This window comes from Vicia villosa, unplaced genomic scaffold, assembly GCF_029867415.1.
Source record: "Vicia villosa cultivar HV-30 ecotype Madison, WI unplaced genomic scaffold, Vvil1.0 ctg.000082F_1_1_2_unsc, whole genome shotgun sequence".
NCBI classification, from domain to species: Eukaryota; Viridiplantae; Streptophyta; class Magnoliopsida; order Fabales; family Fabaceae; genus Vicia; species Vicia villosa.
The window spans coordinates 47,670-65,864 of record NW_026705005.1 but is presented as its reverse complement, the minus strand read 5'-3'; the positions used below and the strand labels follow the sequence as shown (position 1 = coordinate 65,864).

General features: G+C 35.4%; 1 protein-coding gene across 1 annotated transcript; it reads left to right on the top strand.

Annotated features, from left to right (window-relative positions):
• The first annotated feature begins 12,871 nt into the window (after nt 1-12,871).
• Nucleotides 12,872-15,589, top strand: LOC131623838 (subtilisin-like protease SBT1.7). Its single transcript, XM_058894840.1, has one exon. It carries the CDS (start codon nt 13,166-13,168, stop codon nt 15,443-15,445), a length of 2,280 nt encoding a protein of 759 aa, XP_058750823.1. The 5' UTR covers nt 12,872-13,165; the 3' UTR covers nt 15,446-15,589.
• Nucleotides 15,590-18,195: the final 2,606 nt, after the last annotated feature.

Genomic DNA, 18,195 nt, shown 5'->3' with positions numbered 1-18,195 from the left:
GTAATTTTAGGTGTATGTCTTTTTAATCTTTTTTAGGAGTATGTATAAGCTGTTATGTGTAATGTCTATGTGATTTTGTAACACTATCGAAAAAAGTGTAATATCATGTGTATTTGGTCACAATTATCAGTTGAATGTTATTAATGTTGTTTGACACAGTTTATCAGTTGATTGTTATTCCTAATGTTTTGGCATATGAGATAGTAATTTTCACATCCATAATGACATAAGATGTTTAAATTACCTATACACATAACAAATTACCTAAACACTAACAGAAAATTGTTGACTTCTCATAAAATGACATTAACACAAAAGCAGATATTATTGCAAGACAAAATAACATTAATTGATATTGTTGCAAGACATAGGTATATTTCCATAAAGGTTCCAAAATGCATTGACATGTTAGATAGACATGTTCAAAATACAATACATAATATTTCACTGGCAACCACTCTTGCTCTGATTGCTTTAGTCTTGTTCACTCCTACATTCCACTTCCTTAATGAATTTTATTTATATCTTTTACCTTTATCCTATGATTGTTTTTCAATGCGGTCTGAATTCTCTTGCTCAACCACTGTGTACTCGGCATCTTAGTATTATACTCCATACGACAATTATGTTTGTCAATTACCTTCCTTACTTGCCAAGATTCCTCATCTTTTAACTTGGCAAAATACACCTCCCACTCACAACCATCCTTACATCTCAACCTCACCCTTCTCTTGTCATTTTTTTGAACTTTAGGTCTCTACCATTATGAACAACATATGTGGCTATTGCATCCCTAATGTCATTCTTTGAGGTAAAATACATGCCTACCTCCCATTTGTAGTTGGTCATATCTTTGGGTGCTTTGAAAATTGGATACTTCTTCTCCACAATGCCTACCTCCCATTTGTAGTTGACAATTGAAAATTGGTAAAATACATCAGCTCTATTCAACTTCTTCACAATGTTATCATGCAGCTTGTTAAGCAACTCTTCAACCTCATCTACAATGTTGTCAGGCACCTCATCTACATTATCCATAGGACTATCAAAATAACCAGGTTGAGACAAATTGTGTTCAACGTAGATATCAACCCTTTGGTGCACCATGTAAAGGTATGCAATTTCTAGAGCTCCTTTGTCATTAACTAGGGAATTCATCCCAAATTATGGGTCCTTGTAATAAATTTTCTCAACATTTTTCCTATAACCTAACTCTTTCAAAGTACCAACTAACTCAAAATAAGACCACTTATGAACATCTACGGTCAATTGAGCTACCAAGCCTCCTTCATATAAACTAAATTCAGGATCAACGAATGCACTATGTGGTGAATTGTTAGCTTCAGAAATTCGTCCATTATCACTATTCAAGTAAGTAATCGTCACCTAACACAAGACCAAAATAAACATTCAAAGACCTAAATCTACCAAAACCCTAAATCTGCAGAAAGCCTTAAATCTATCAAAACCCTAAATCTGCAGAAAACCCTAAATCTACCAACAATATGCAGAAATTCATAATCAGGTTACATGAATACCCGGAAACACGTTTACAAAACCTTCGTATCGAAATCTACAAAGAGACCATCCAATTGATCGAGACGAACAACCAAGATTGTATCCATACGTTTTTGTAAACATGTAGGTTTTACTTACCTGGAATCTAAACTTGGCCTTCATTCGTCCCTACAATTGCATTCACCGCCTTCCTTTGAAATTACCTTTGTCATTTCACGTTTGTTCTCTCTAATGTGTTCGTGTAGGATAATTCACAAAATGAGCTTTTGTTCATGTCAATTTGCCTAACATAGTATCAACCGTTCATTTTCTTTGTCATATGGACTCCACTTATCCACTTCATCAAGTCAACTGCCACCTGGAACGTGTTTTTGGACTTTGACTAACGGTTCGCTAACGGAAGGACTAACATGGTTGCTTTTAGAAAATTAAAAGACCAAAGTGACACGAAAAAAAGATAAGGGACCAAGTGAACCAGAGGGTATAGTTAAGGGACCAAAATGGCTAATTTGACTTAATTTATTTTTCAAATCTATAGAGCTCCACAAAAGTCGTAGAAGTGTTAGACTCACTCAAACCATAGTGAAATTTAACAATTTTAACATTTTATTGATGTTTCATGTTTATATTTTCACTAACTTAAGCGACTATTGACACAAATACATCTTTTAAGAAATGAATGCATATATGGATAGAGCAAACAAAAAAACATTATGAAGGCGAGAAGATCAATTCAAACATGAAACACCACATACTACCAACGAATAGAAAAATCAGACACTATCTCCACAAAGAGCTAAACAATGTTAAATAATGTAAGCCACAGTGTTTTGGTCGCTAATACTAGTGTTTTCCTATAAATATCGCACATGTATGTTTTTCATAACACATAGACAGGAAAATTAGTTATTTATGCATTTTTGTTTCTTTATATTTTTTGTCTTACTTTATATTTTGTTCCTTTCAAGAACCAAGTTGATGAACTGATGACGTGGACCCTCAGTGCAGCGGTGCAGGCCTCTGATGTGGCAGCAGGGGTGAACCTATAAGATTAAAACTCTAACAACTAATGAGTCCAAAGGGGTAGAGTGAATTATGGTGAAAAATCATACATCAAGTTTCACGCACGATGATGTATATATGATAGGTGGTTGAAGAAATCCCTTATTCCCCCATGAGGATCAAGAGAGGCCGTTTTATTATATCAAATAATGGGTATCTTTTAGCACAGGATAAACTTGAACCTTAATGACCTGGGTTGGATCTTCTCAAAGTGGAAATTAGGTCCCTTCCTCTTTTGGATCTTGTAGACGACCTAGAATAGTTGCCCCAAAATTGTCATGACATAGCAAATGAGAAATCTTTGTAGAAAATTGGGTCAATTACATTACACGAGGAAAGGGAAAAGCCTGAGAACTGGCACGAGGAGCTTAGGAGACAAGTGTGTTAAATGTTAGTTTCATCATTGAGAGTTTTCGTTGAACCTTTCTAACATGTGGACCTAAGTTTCTAGGTTGAGTGTGGAGCTTCCATCTAGGATTCTAGAGTGAAATTCTAGTATGACAGACTCGGATGTCAATCCCGATGTCAAGACATCTGATCTGTTATTAATGTAGCATAGTCAGAATAGAAAGATCCCCCATTTATTAATTACTCCTAAATAGGAGTCAATGTGACTTAGGATCACACATGTTCAATAGACATAACCAGATTATAATCTTTATATGGTTCAGTTTAGGAACAACTAACACTTCTGAACCTGATGTTATAAACAAAGTCATAACATTCATAACTGAACAAACAATGCAGAAGATAAATAACACAGTTAATTGTTAACCCAGTTCGGTCTAACTACCTACTCTGGGAGCTACCAAGCCAGGAAGAAGATTTCACTATCAATAGTACTATTTTATGTAAACAACCTCAGGTTTATAGATAAACAACCTCTGGTTTACCTAGTCACTACTCAATGCAACCTTTATCTCAGAACTCCATCCAAGACAAGAGAACCTCTGCTCACTCCCTAGTGATACCTAACTGTTACAACCCTGCAACAGCTATTTACACAATTAACAATGAACAATAACTTGATCTTGCTTCACAGCTTCGATCAAGAATACAATACTCAACTCTTACTTACAGGTTTCGAGTGAGGACAATCACTTCTCTAACCTACAGGTTTCGAGAAGGACATGGCAGCCATCCCACAACCTGGATGGTCTACATATAGAAACCCTAATGACTACATCGTTTCTAAACAAGGTTTTCTATATCAAACTAGGTTACAAAGTTTCCTATTTATAACCTGATCCCAATTGGACTTGGGCTTACAAATCGCAGCATTCCTTGTTGTTACAAATATGCAGAAATTTTTTGCTACAAATAAGGTCTTTTAATCATGAGTTTCCTAATTTATCTCCTAAATTAGAAACTGCTGAATCTTCAATCTTCTGATCTGATTCTTCCTGAATCTTCAATCTTCTGATATGATTCTTCAAATATTCTTTTGACCTTTAAATTTGCGCCACATAGGATTACAAAATATTCTGCGAATATCCTGTATCTGTTAAGTACAAACTGAATCTTTCTTCCAGTTCTGAAGGCGCGATGTCATGAGTTGATGTCATGACATTCCATCTAACATCTTGCTTGTACCTGTTTTGTTCTTTTTATATTTGCAAGATTCACAATGATATTATGTTTTACTGCTATTATGTTTTAGCCAAACATAGATGCCAATCAGCCAATAAAAGCACTAACATAGAGTGCACTCAAGTGTCATTTGTATTTTTTAGGTGAATCTTAACTATTGTTTTTCATCTTCCCATTTTATTTCCACCTAGACCATTGATTTAATCGTTATGTTTTACCATATAAAGGTCAAAATGATCCTTCAAAAAAACTTTTGCTCTTTGTGCAAACAAAGGTTTTCCTTTTCTCTTCGCAAACCCTAACCTTTGTCCTTAAGCTCCAGTGACTTTGTAGTTTCGTCATCTTTCCTCTCCATTAGGATTATGCATTTCCCGATTTATCATTGTCTCCATGTTTCTCTTGCTTCTAACTGCTTCTTTGATTCTCTTCTTCGTGACCATTCCTAGCCCACTTTCTTACATTTTACTATTTCCATTTTTTGTCTTTATCATGGCCAACATTGGAAATGTACCTGCAAGTATGTTAAACACCCTTGATATGGGTGATTCTTCATCATCCACCAATATAAACCACCCTTTTCTACCAAATGTTGATCCTTAAGAGGTTAACCAACCTAACCCAAACCTCATTGTGCTTAACGATAATTATGAGTTTGGTGAGGGCTATGTAGAAAATTGTGATGAACCCTCTAGTACCTCTTATGATAAGGGTATTGATGAGTCTTCTGAGAGGGCAAATGAATGGATTATGCTATCCCTATTATAAAGAGTGTAGATATTGTCCCTTCTCATTCCGTTTAGCTTGTTACATATTTGGATTCTGCCACAGTTTCATATTATGAGTGGAGGATTCATTGTTTCATTACAACCATTAGGTATGAGCATGGTTGGGACACATAGTAATATAGATATTAGGGATCATATCAATTTTCGAAGACATTCTCAAATTCATGACTAACATTACCTTTTTCATGAGAGTTGGGCAGACATGGCTAGACGAAAGCGTGGAGATCTTGTAAAGATGATTGATCCTGAGGAGTACCGCTGAGTGGATCCTAAATTGTTGGGGAATGTATCCTTCTTTGATAGCCTATCTGGTGTGGGGTATGCTCATTAGGTATGAGAATTACTGGGACCCATAATAATATAAATATTAGGGATCACATCAATTTTCGAAGACATTCTCAAGTTGATGACTAACATTACCTTTTTCATGACACTTAGGCAGAGATGGCTAGACGAAAGCGTGGAGATCTTGTAAAGATGATTGATCCTGAGTAGTACCGCTGATTGGATCCTAAATTGTTGGGGAAGGTGTCCTCCTTTGATATCCTAGCTAGTGTGGAGTATACTTACATAGATGTGGGTCTAATTGCTAACTAGTCGATTTCCCATTTTTATTCTAGAAAGAGGATTTTTCAGTTTTTTTCGATGGGTTCTCAATCCATTTTTATGAATGCATATTCTCTAGGTTAGAATTTTGTCTACTCTTCAACAAGTTTGAGGAAGAGGTGCTAAGGCATTTGAGAATAACCCTCTCTCAAATGCACCTGCTAGCCTGAACTTTTGTCAAAATGTTTTAGTATTAGTTTGAATACCTGAATCAAGAATTGTCTCTGAGCCTTTTCTTTAATATCTTCATAGTGATGGATTCCTCCATAGACAATTGGCGAGGACAATGGTTGATCTTATTGTGTAAAGGATATCAACCAGTTAAATTATTTAGTTTTTATCTTGAAAGTTAGAAGCACTTCAAGGATTGTTACTTATTAGTGACCCCCATATTCCAGAGGCCCACTCCGTATTATGCAAGATCCTTGAGGGAGAACCTTCTCCGACTAGATCCCCTGATTTGGAGTGTTGAGAATTATTGACACGGGTTGTTATGAGTAATTTGTCGATTAATTAATTGATTAAGTTGTAGAAATAATATTGAAGAAATACTAGATTTATTATATGGACTTTATTAAGTGATGGTGGTAGTAAAATGTGGGGTGAGAATGTTAGGCCCAATAGGTTTAATGAAATTAGGTTAAGATATGGATTAGGTCAATTAGAAGGGAAAAAGTCTTGGGGAATTGGTCATGGGAAGTTGAAGAGAAGAGAGAAAATAGGAGAGAAACTCATTCCCGTTTTTCTTGCAGCAGTCTCACTAAATCGAAGATCCTCGATTCGTTAACCTTTGGATCATGGCCAAATTTTGAGGGTAGGTTCGCAACCCCTATATCTAACGTTTGACCGTTGGGATCTTCAAAATAAGGTCTAAGTTGTGAGATATCATCATACTGTAGCTGCATATTTGGGAAAATTTTCAGCTTTTGATTCTGATTAAAAGAGGCAAGGGTTAAAAGCTATGGCTAGAAGGCTTCGATCGGTAGAATTATAGAGTAATCTCCAATCCAAGTTAAGGGTGGGGTTCTGACTTAATAATGGGATTTATGATGAATTGTATGTGGGATTGGGTCTGTATAATCGTCTCTGTTTGTGGTTGTATAAAATTGTTGCGGTGTGTGGTTGTTTGTGGTGGTTGTTTCTGATATTGCTGAAATTGTTCTACTGTCAATGAATCTATTGTTGAAAATTGTTATATGTTGATGTTGGTATAGTTGTTATGTTGTTGTAATAATATGTTGTTGATATTGTGATGTTGGTGATGTGATTATGATTATATTTTTGTTATGATTATGTTGTTCATACGATGATGATGTTGTAGGCCTATGGCCAGTGTTGTAGTGACAATATAGGCTTATGCCTTTTGTGATGATGATTACCTCTAATAATTGGTAATGACAGTGATATAGGCGTATGCCTCTTGATGATATTTTTGTTGTGTTGTATGTGATTGTTGCATTCATTGAGTCACATCCATTGCATAATGCATGCCTGAAAATTGTGGCAAACACGATGGCCTGAAAATTATGGCAAACACGATGGCCTGAAAATTATGGCAAACACGACGGCCTGAAAATGACAAATTTTTAAGTTGGTCAGAAAATGGCAAAAGTGACGATGGCCTGAATGGAAAATGTTTAAGTTGGGAGTTTTACTCCAAATGGTACCACATGCATATGCATTGTTATGAGTCGCATTTCAAGTTGATTAATTGTTGTTAATGATGTTTTTGTGATGGCCTCTTTTTCTTCCACCTCATCTGAACCAGCCTCCTATTCATCATCTGCCTCAGGACCTGCTTCTTCATTCTCAATAAACTCAACACCTTCTTCCATTTCAAGAGAGCTGGTCAATTTTTCAAGATCCAGCTTTCTGGACTCCATCTCCTTGCATGTTTCCCTGAGCATGGCAACCACTACAACTTTACCTATAATGGAGCTTCCTTTGGATGTCCCAGCTGATTTCATGACAATGTCAGGAGCATGGGTTCCTTGAAACAATTTATAATGAAACGAAAGAGCACTTTCCCTTTTGTAGATAGATTCGTTTTCAACCAAGATGCTTGGGTACTGGTTCAAGATAATGCCACATATGAGAGATGGAAAAGCTATAGGGCCTTTTACACTGAAGCTTCCAGCATGCTTCATAGTCTACTCAAATATGTAGGTATCATAATGAAACTTGGCTTTTGTACCAATGACAAAGATAAATCTTCCCAGGACAGTAGCAATGGTAGATTTATGATTTGTAGGAACCCAATTTGTTGCACCAATCTTATGCAACATGGCATACTTCATGCTTAGCTTACTAGCAGACAACTTCCCTTTTAAAGGCCAGCTCTTGACTTGGTTGGCAGTGATAACTTGGCATACCTTGTTATCAGAGACTTCAAGCTCAGGTTGAGCTTCATCATACCTCCCTAAATAGTTATTTATCACAGTGGAGGAAAACGTAACACACCTGCCCCTCACATACACCTTCCTAAACTCGACTTTCTATCAGCACACTCTTCAGAGAGGTTCACAATGAATTATTTCACCAGCATTTCATAGCACTTAGGCAAATGGACAACAGTTTTCATTAGACCCGCAATATGAATCAGCTCCATTATGTCTTTGCATTCAAGAGCATTCTGAGCTAATTCTCTTTCAAGAGCCAGTCTCTTTTGGTGGACATATTTCCACCTGTTGACACTCAAATTAGAATGGAAGGAAATATTGTCTATGGGCACATCAGGGACTCTAGAAGCAAGCTTGCTAGAAGTAGGCTTCTTCTTTAGTGGAATGTCTTGAACATCCACTTCAACATTTGAATCAAAGTCGTCCATGACTTGAGTTGTCCTCTTCTTTGGGATAACTTTGCTCCAAGACTTTGAAGGACCAACAGGAACACTCTGAGATACAACTCTGCTCTTAATGGGACCTGTAGAGGTACTTTTCTCCTTGATAAAGTCAACAGAGGGACTTTTAGGAGCAACCTTTCTCTTAAAAGCTTTGAGTGACACAAATAATTACAACTCAAACACCCTACTCCAGTACAATCATCAAAGTGATAATTGCTTGGCTCACAAAATAACACTAACACAAACACATAATTCTTTCACGTAAAAACCTCTGCCTCTGAAAGTAGGATTAACAATCTTCTTATAGGCAGCATTTGGGCCTTGGGCCTTCCAAACATAAATTAGGGCTAACTAAGGTAACCTAATTTCCACATCATCAAGGTGTTCATTCATATGCTGTAGACGAGATCTTTTAGCGAGAACCATACAACACTAAATAAAAAGTTTCCTAAAATGTAGCCTGAGATAAATAAGGAAACATAACAGTTAAATATAATAGCTAAACATAACAGTCAATGCTGTCAGATACTGATGTCATGACATCGAGCATGACATCCAACCAAAACCTGTATTAGCTCAAGCAGTCAAATCCTGCATAACAGTACACATAGCATGTCATGACATTAGTCAAGACATCACACATACATGAATGTTTTACCATAAAATGCAACCAATATGAAAACATCTACACTCATATTAACTATGACCTTAACAATTGCTGTTCTACCCAGCATATCAAATATACCAGCTTCCATCACTTTTCCAAGTTTTGCTCCCGATTTGAGACTCATATGGACCATTTTACCATTGACACGCAACCCCTATATCTGAATCCACATTGAAGATTTTGAAATCCAGGTTACAAATAGATGTCTGGTCATCCCATTCTTAGAGAATTAACCAGGAATTCCTAAAAAGCCATGTGTTTCCCTTCAAAATGTACTTATGATCTTCAATTCTATCCATGGTGATATTGAATATGGATGTATCGACTTCTTTAACCAACAATTTATGAGTATTACACCATATGTTAGATAGAGCTGACTGCATATGGCCTATATGGATGGGTTTTTCTATCACCATTTTCCCCCTAATATTGATTTTTGGGACTTCATACAGTTCTTGGATTTCCTTCTCTTCATACAGGAAAAGTTCAGGATCTTTATTGTATTCTAGTATGTTTCTTGAAGCTATAGGTTTTATGGAGTTATTTGAAGAATCAGTGGGGTTATGAGGTTTTCTAGGTTACCATTATGGAAGGCTTTAGAGTGAATACTGGATATATGGTTACGGTTTTTTGTTTGGTGCTGGTTGTTGAGAGTCTGATGTTTCCTGCAATCTGATTCAGGTCCATCATTTGTTTTAGGTTTTTTTGTCACAATGACAAGGTGCCTCACGGTACCGGTTCCAATATGTTCCAAGGTTTCTTGATTGGGAGAATATTTGAGATTAGGGGTTAAAATCTCCATGACTGAAAACACCAAAAGAAAATAACGCAAATAAGAGCTATATGAAAGAAGACGAGAGAAGAGCTAATACAGACACGCCAATAGAACAAAACAAACAATAGTGGAAATCAGCTACCACTTGTTTAGGATTCTTCACTCTCATGTCGCCGTAGCATATATCAGCACCACATGTTTAAGATTCTTCACCATAATCATACTCCTAATTTTGGTTCCCGAAAGGAACAAATCATATATGACTTTTATTGATTCTCTCACTGTTGGTTCTAGTTAGGGATGACAAAAAAACCGTATCCGCGAATAAAATCCATCACAAATACGGGGCGAGTAGCTTAATAGATATCCGCAGATAAAATAAATAGATATTTAAATATATGTTTATTAATGGATATGTATACCGGTTTAATGTTACTTGTATCCGCGAATATCTGTATCCGTAAATAAATTATAAAAATTATTTAAATATTATTAGTTTATGAGTAATGCTATTTAGTACGAAACAATTTGAAGAAAAAATGCAAGAATGCAAACATGTCACTATTTTAGAGGTGAATTTTAAACTAATTTTAAATTTAATTAATTTCCTTTTTAATTTGGATCATGAAATTGTGATGATAATGAATGGTTGAGATTTATTCTTGCATTTCTTGTTCTGATATTTTCTTGCTAATAAGCATTTTCCTTAATTTTTTTTGACCGAGCATTTTCCTTAATTTATTATACTATATCTTTTCATCTTCTAAAAAAAATAATCTCCTCATATATATTTTAAGTTTTCTTTGAAGAAAATATTTATATTTCATACAAATTCTATTGATAATTTTATATTTAAGTTTCTTCTATACTTCATACCTCACTTCAACAATTCTTTTATATTTATGCTTCGGTGAAAACGAAGAAAATTAATATAATGAAATTATGTTGTTAAAATAAGAAAGATTTGTATAAATGTTATTGAAAAGTGTTAACCATAATTTTAGAATTCGAAAATATTTTTTTTCAAAATATAATTTAAGAAAAATATATTATCCATGGATATCTATAAATATTCACGGATATCTTAAAACCCGCGAATTACCTGTTTAGCGGATAACCACACGAATATGTAGTGGATATGAATATCATATTTATCAAACGGGGCGGGGCAGACACATATATCATACTATCCGTCTCCATGGATATCTATTTACATCCATAGTTTTAGTATTGGTCATGTATATCCTTTCTTTTACCTTCTTTCTCTTTCTATTTTATTTAAAATTTTTTGTTTGGTTTGGTTTGATTTGATTTTGGTTGGTTTCTTTCTAAGTTTGGTTATGTTTCGTTTGATTATATTTGATTTAATTTCGTTTGAATTTGTTTATTTAGTTTGATTTGGTATGATTTGATTTCGTTTGATTTCTTTCTAGGTTTGATTATTTTGATTTGGTTTATTTTAATTTGATTTGTTTTCATTTGAATTTGTACAATTAATTTAATTTAATATGATTTGATTTAGTTGAAATTGATTTGATTTGGCTTAAATTGGTTATTTTTTATTTTGATTGGTCTGATTATGTTTTTGTTTAGTATGATTTGATTTGGTTTCGATTAGCTCTGTTTTGTTTAGTTTGGTTTTGTTTAATTTGAATTCTTTTAGTTTGGAATGAATTGAATTAATTAATTCAATTTGATTTGGTTCTTTTGTTCAATGATTCTCACCCTTTTGTAGTTTCTCGTATATATTGACTACTCATTTATTTGTTATTTTTCTCTATGACGATTCTTCTCTTTGTCTTATTTTTCAATTGATTATGATATTGATTATTTTATTTTATCTATTATTTACATGATAATTTATAATAAATTTAAAAGTTAAAAAAAATTTGTTTATTTTATTTGATCTATTATTTTTACACTTAATTTATAATAAATTTAAAAGTTAAAAAATTTAAAGTTGAAGAGAGTGTTAGAGTTTTAAATAAATATTGTTTGTTATTAAATTTGTTTTTATTTGCTAAATTATTAATATTTCATGTTAATGCACTTAATATAAGAAATTAGGATATGTAATATAACCTTTGTAATAATTGAGTTAATAGTATTTTAATTTATATATATTTTATCATATTTTCTTTTATAATTCTCATTGTCATAAATTATATTATTCTCATTATAGAAAATTTCAAATCTTGTTATTTTCTATACTTTATAATCTTTAACTGTGGTGGATATACATTATGCAGTGTCTTTTCTATTGTTAAAAGTTGTAAGTAACTATGCATTATACAGTGTCTTGGATACGCACTGAAGTTAAATAACGTGTACCCTCACCTCAATCTATCGTCGTAGATACGCTACTTCTTATATGCAGTATCTTTCCAAATTCCCAGCACAGAAATAAAATCCGTGTATTTATATAAAAAAGAAAGTAACAAAGCCCGTGAACATGAATTTCTCCTTTTTGGTACAACAATGACCGTCCCTTTCTTAACAAAAACTTCACAGCTAAACAAGCAAAAGTAGAAGAAAAAAATAGACCCGTTTGGTTGGCAGGTATAGACGAAGAAACAAGTAGGTACAAAATTAAAATCTCTGTCCATTAATAAGGTTAATGTAGGCTTGTCTAATGTCCACTACAATACATACCCGTGAGTCACCTTGCGTAATTTACAATATTTTTTTTGCTCCTTCATCTTATCTCTTTCTCTTTAAAACACCGTACACACTGAACATGCACCAATTATAAAGCTTAAAATAAAATATCTACAAAGAAACACAGTTGAGAGTTTATTCATTCAAGATATTAGGTAAAAGATTGGTGTGTGAAATTACGTTTCTGGAACGTGATTTCGTGACGGAATGCCTGCAAGATTAAAAAAAAAAGAGCCTAAATAACTGTTTTTTTATTAGTAATATTATAATATCAGAAAAAGAAGAAAAAAACGACAAGAAAAAGATGTCACGCACTTGCAACGGATATATATTCCCCTCCTTCACATGTGAATGTAGATAAGCAATCAATCATATATTGCCATTGTTGCTTTTGCTTCCACTACTATCTCCACTCTCTCTCTGTCTTTTTTTTTATAGTTTTTGTCACAATGCAATAATTCTTATAAACAGACAACCACTCACCGCTAATATCTTAGCTTTTTTCACACTTTGGTGGGAACAAAAGCTACAAAATCTATACATTAAAAACTGCATTCATAAAGTAGTCTTTTTTATCTATAATAGCTATCCATTCCATTCTCATTCTCAACCCTTACCCAATCTCATTCCAAGATCTTGAGGGTGAGAAAAAATATCCAACCATGGAGTTCTCGTTTCACAGATCTTTCCCTGTGGTTCTGTTAGTTCTGTTAATGGGTTTCAGTGATGCGTCGTCTTCTTCCTCCTTGAAGAGTACTTACATAGTGCACATGGCGAAATCTGAAATGCCAGAGAGTTACGAGCATCATACTGTTTGGTATGAATCGTCTTTACAATCTGTGTCTGAGTCAGCTGAAATGCTGTATACATACGAAAACGCGGTTCATGGATTCTCAACCAGGTTAACAGCTGAAGAAGCTCGTTTGCTTGAGAGCCAAACGGGGATTCTCGCGGTGTTGCCTGAAGTGAAATACGAGCTTCACACGACAAGAACTCCTCAGTTCCTTGGCCTTGATAAAAGCGCAGAGATGTTTCCAGAATCTAGTTCAGCAAGCGAGGTTGTTGTTGGTGTTTTAGATACCGGTGTTTGGCCTGAAAGCAAAAGCTACGACGACACTGGGTTTGGACCTATACCCGCAACATGGAAAGGCGCGTGTGAAACAGGTACGAATTTCACTGCTTCGAACTGTAATAAAAAACTTATCGGAGCAAGATTTTTCTCCAAGGGAGTTGAAGCTATGTTAGGCCCTATCGATGAAACCACAGAATCGAAATCTCCTAGAGACGACGACGGCCATGGTACACACACTTCAACCACAGCAGCAGGTTCGGTTGTTACCGGTGCAAGCCTCTTCGGTTATGCTGCAGGGACGGCGCGTGGGATGGCCACACGCGCTAGAATCGCTGCATACAAGGTTTGTTGGAAAGGTGGTTGTTTTAGCTCCGACATATTAGCTGCTATAGATAAAGCAATTTCGGACGGTGTTAATGTTCTGTCTCTTTCTCTCGGTGGTGGAATGTCTGATTATTTTAGAGACAGTGTAGCTATTGGTTCTTTTTCGGCAATGGAGAAAGGGATTTTAATCTCATGCTCCGCTGGGAATGCGGGTCCAAGTGCTTATTCTCTATCCAATGTTGCTCCATGGATTACTACCGTGGGTGCTGGTACACTGGATCGTGACTTCCCTGCGTTAGTTAGTCTTGGTAACGGACTCAACTATTCTGGTGTTTCTCTCTATCGAGGAAACGCTTTGCCGGATTCTCCGTTACCGATTATTTACGCAGGGAATGCTACTAATGCCACAAACGGGAATTTGTGTATGACGGGAACTTTATCACCGGAGTTAGTTGCTGGGAAGATTGTTTTCTGTGACCGTGGGATGAATGCTAGGGTTCAGAAAGGAGCTGTGGTGAAAGCCGCCGGAGGATTAGGTATGGTTCTGGCCAACACCGCCGCTAACGGTGAGGAGCTAGTCGCTGACACACATCTATTACCAGCCACAGCGGTTGGTGAGAAAGCTGGCAATGCAATCAAGAAGTATTTATTCACCGAAGCAAAACCGACGGTGAAGATCGTTTTCGAAGGAACAAAAGTGAATGTTCAGCCATCTCCGGTGGTGGCTGCCTTTAGTTCACGAGGACCTAACTCAATCACTTCACAGATCTTGAAACCTGATCTTATCGCGCCAGGTGTCAACATCTTAGCTGGGTGGTCAAAAGCAGTGGGACCCACCGGTTTACCCGTTGATGAGAGGCGCGTTGATTTTAACATTATCTCTGGTACTTCCATGTCCTGTCCCCATGTGAGTGGTTTAGCCGCTTTGATTAAGTCGGCTCATCCTGAATGGAGCCCAGCCGCTGTTAGATCGGCTCTCATGACAACGGCTTACTCGGCTTACAAGGACGGTAAAAAATTACAAGACAGTGCAACTGGAAAACCCTCCACACCGTTTGATCATGGATCTGGACACGTGGATCCTATCGCTGCTCTTAATCCTGGACTCGTTTATGATTTAACGGTGGATGATTACTTAGGTTTTCTCTGCGCGTTAAACTACACAGCTACACAAATCACTTCTTTAGCAAAGAGAAAATTCGAGTGTGACGCGGGTAAGAAATACAGTGTGAATGATCTTAATTATCCATCATTTGCGGTTGTTTTCGATACCATGGGTGGGGCCAACGTAGTTAAACACACGAGAATCCTCACCAACGTGGGACCCGCGGGAACTTACAAGGCTTTAGTAACATCAGATTCAAAAACCGTGAAAATAACGGTTGAACCGGAGGAGTTAAGTTTTAAGGAGAATGAGAAGAAACCTTATACGGTGACGTTTACGTCGTTGGGTTCTACACCGCAAAAGGTGAATGGATTTGGACGGTTAGAATGGAGTAATGCGAAGAACGTGGTTGGAAGCCCAATCTCGATTAGTTGGGGTTGATTTGATGATTGTAAAACAATAAAGGTTTTTTTAGTAGTAGGTTGATTAAAGGTTCATCACTCACTCGAAGAGGGGTGTGTCTTTATTGGCTATTTAATATGTATTTTTAATTTTATTAAATATATATTTGAATTTGCAAACAAAGATGTCGTGTTTATTTAGCTGGAGATTAATGATAGCAGATACTGGGTCATGTGTTTGGTTAGGTGGGTGGATCTGTTTGTTCCCTGGGTGAAAGAGTGAGGGGAAAATGAAGTTCTCCTTTTTTTTTATTTTATTTCTTCTGGTGTACAGCATTCTAATCTTTCAACAATATATGACCGTTCTGGCTATTGGCTAGGGTTTACTGTTTTGTTTGCCTGATCATTGAACAATTAATATATTATAGGACCAGTACATGTTTTCCATTGATGAAATTTATTCTTCACTCTGTATGGTCCACCTATGGTGTACTAATGTTTACGGTAGAGTTTCACTAACTTTACTATTACTATAACTTTAGGCAAAAATGATGGATTAAAATAGAATATTTATTGAGAGAGAAAAATTGATTAAGTTTCATTTGGATAACAATTTCTTATTTTCGTTTTGTGGGGTTGGATTTGTGTTGGGCATGAGTATTCCTAGTGTTTTAATATATCTTTACTTTAAAAATATACCCAATACCCTCTCCAACCCCTCTCCTCACACTAGTTGTGACTTCTACATTGATATCTCAAACATAAAGCTTTTTACAAAATATCTTTAGACACTCTATAATACTTTTTAATATTGTGATTTCTAATCTTATTCCATATATTCTTACAATACATCAAACACAACATCGTCATCTCTTATACACTTATTTTATTTCCGCGTTGATTTTTAATTATTCAGTATTCTCCCGCTTGAGTGATATAAAACTCATGAAGTCTTTCTCCATTTCATCCACTCAAGTTAAATTTGATGGTTTATACCCCTTCTCTTTCTCCATTGTTTTGTATTACGGATCAAATATATATATTCAAGCCATGTGGCTTGTGGTTTGATATAGTCTCTAACTTTTACGTATAGGTTGGAAACACTTTTTCTTTTGCTAAACTTACATTTCATACACTTCGTCTTACTTCTTAGGCGAAAGCCATGCGTTTCTAAGGCTCGTCTCCAACTTCTCATTTAAATCATCCTTCAACTCTCTAAATAGTACCATATCATCTACAAAAGAAAATCATACACCTCGGTGCCTGCTCTTGGATGTGATTTGTGAGTACATTCAAAATTAGAGTAAAAATAGGGCTTAAGGTTGAACCCTGGTGCAATCCTATTGTAATGGGGAAATTGCCAGTCTCTCCTGTTAGATTAATTATTTAATTAATCAAATATGAATCAATTATTAATTAATTATAATATGGTCAATTGTTATTAAACACTAATTATTGATTAATTATTTGATTGAGTTTTATGTCTGAATGAACCGTAATGAGTTGGACCATTCAATTAAGCTCAATAAGAGGCCCATGCCCCCAGTCATTTAATTATGACAAAATACTTGTTTGGTCCCTTATGTTAACCTCGAGGTTCATTTGGTCCCTTAACTTCAAAAAGTGTCATATTGGTCTCTTTACTCTTCAAAAGGTGTCATTTTAGTCCTTTTTGTCACATTAGCGACGGAAAAACTAAAAAAATGGGTCGCTAAATCAGTCACTAATATGACAAAAAGGACTTAAATGACACCTTTTGATGAGTTAAGGGACCAATATGACAATTTTTGAAGTTAAGGGACCAAAATGAACCTCGAGGTTAACATAAGGGACTAAAAAGAGTATTTTGCCTTTAATTATTTAAGCGTTGTCCCATTAGATAATTAGTATAATCTAAAAACCCTAGACGACAATAAGTGTAGTAATCCTCTCGTATCCACTCTTCTCCGCGACATATTCTCCAATCCTACATGGTACGTCATTCGAATTAAATAATTCATTATTATTTAATTTAATAATATGCTATAATTTATATCTATTAGATATATAAATTTACAATCTCCACCCCATGTCCACACACTATTCGATACCCCCTTATACATATCTTGGATAGCTCGAATATAGACAATTCCGGTCTCTTTGTTCTTTAGAATTTTCCACAAAATCTCTCTAGGCACTCTATCACGCGCCTTCTCCAAGTCAATGAAAATTAAACGGAAGTCTTATTGGTCCATTCAATATTGGTTCGTTATATGTCGTAGTAGATAAGTCACTTCCATAGTAAACCTCTAAGGCATAAAACCAAATTGATTACCGGTAACTTGAATCTCTTTTCTTAGTCTTTGTTCAATAACTTTTTTCCATAACTTCATGGTATGACTCATAAGTTTAATTTTCTTGTAGTTTACACCATTATGTGTATCCCCATTGTTCTTATAGATTGGAACTAAAGTGCTTCTTATATATTCATCTGACATTTTCTTTGATCTTATAATTTTGTTAAAGAGTTTGGTGAGTCATTCAATGCCTCTATCTCCAAGAATTTCCACCCTTTAATATTTGTAAGTATGAAAAGATATATCCTAATTCCTCTTTTCAAATAAGGGTACTCAAGTCCCCTTATACCCCGTGAGAGATTTCACCGTGTCATATATGTTACTTTTGATCAACTTGACTCTCTTAACTATCTAACACAATCACAAAGGCACACCACCTTTTGATTTTACAACATGCAAGAGAAAGCATACAACTTTCACTTGAATAAAATGATCACTCACACTAAATGAACAA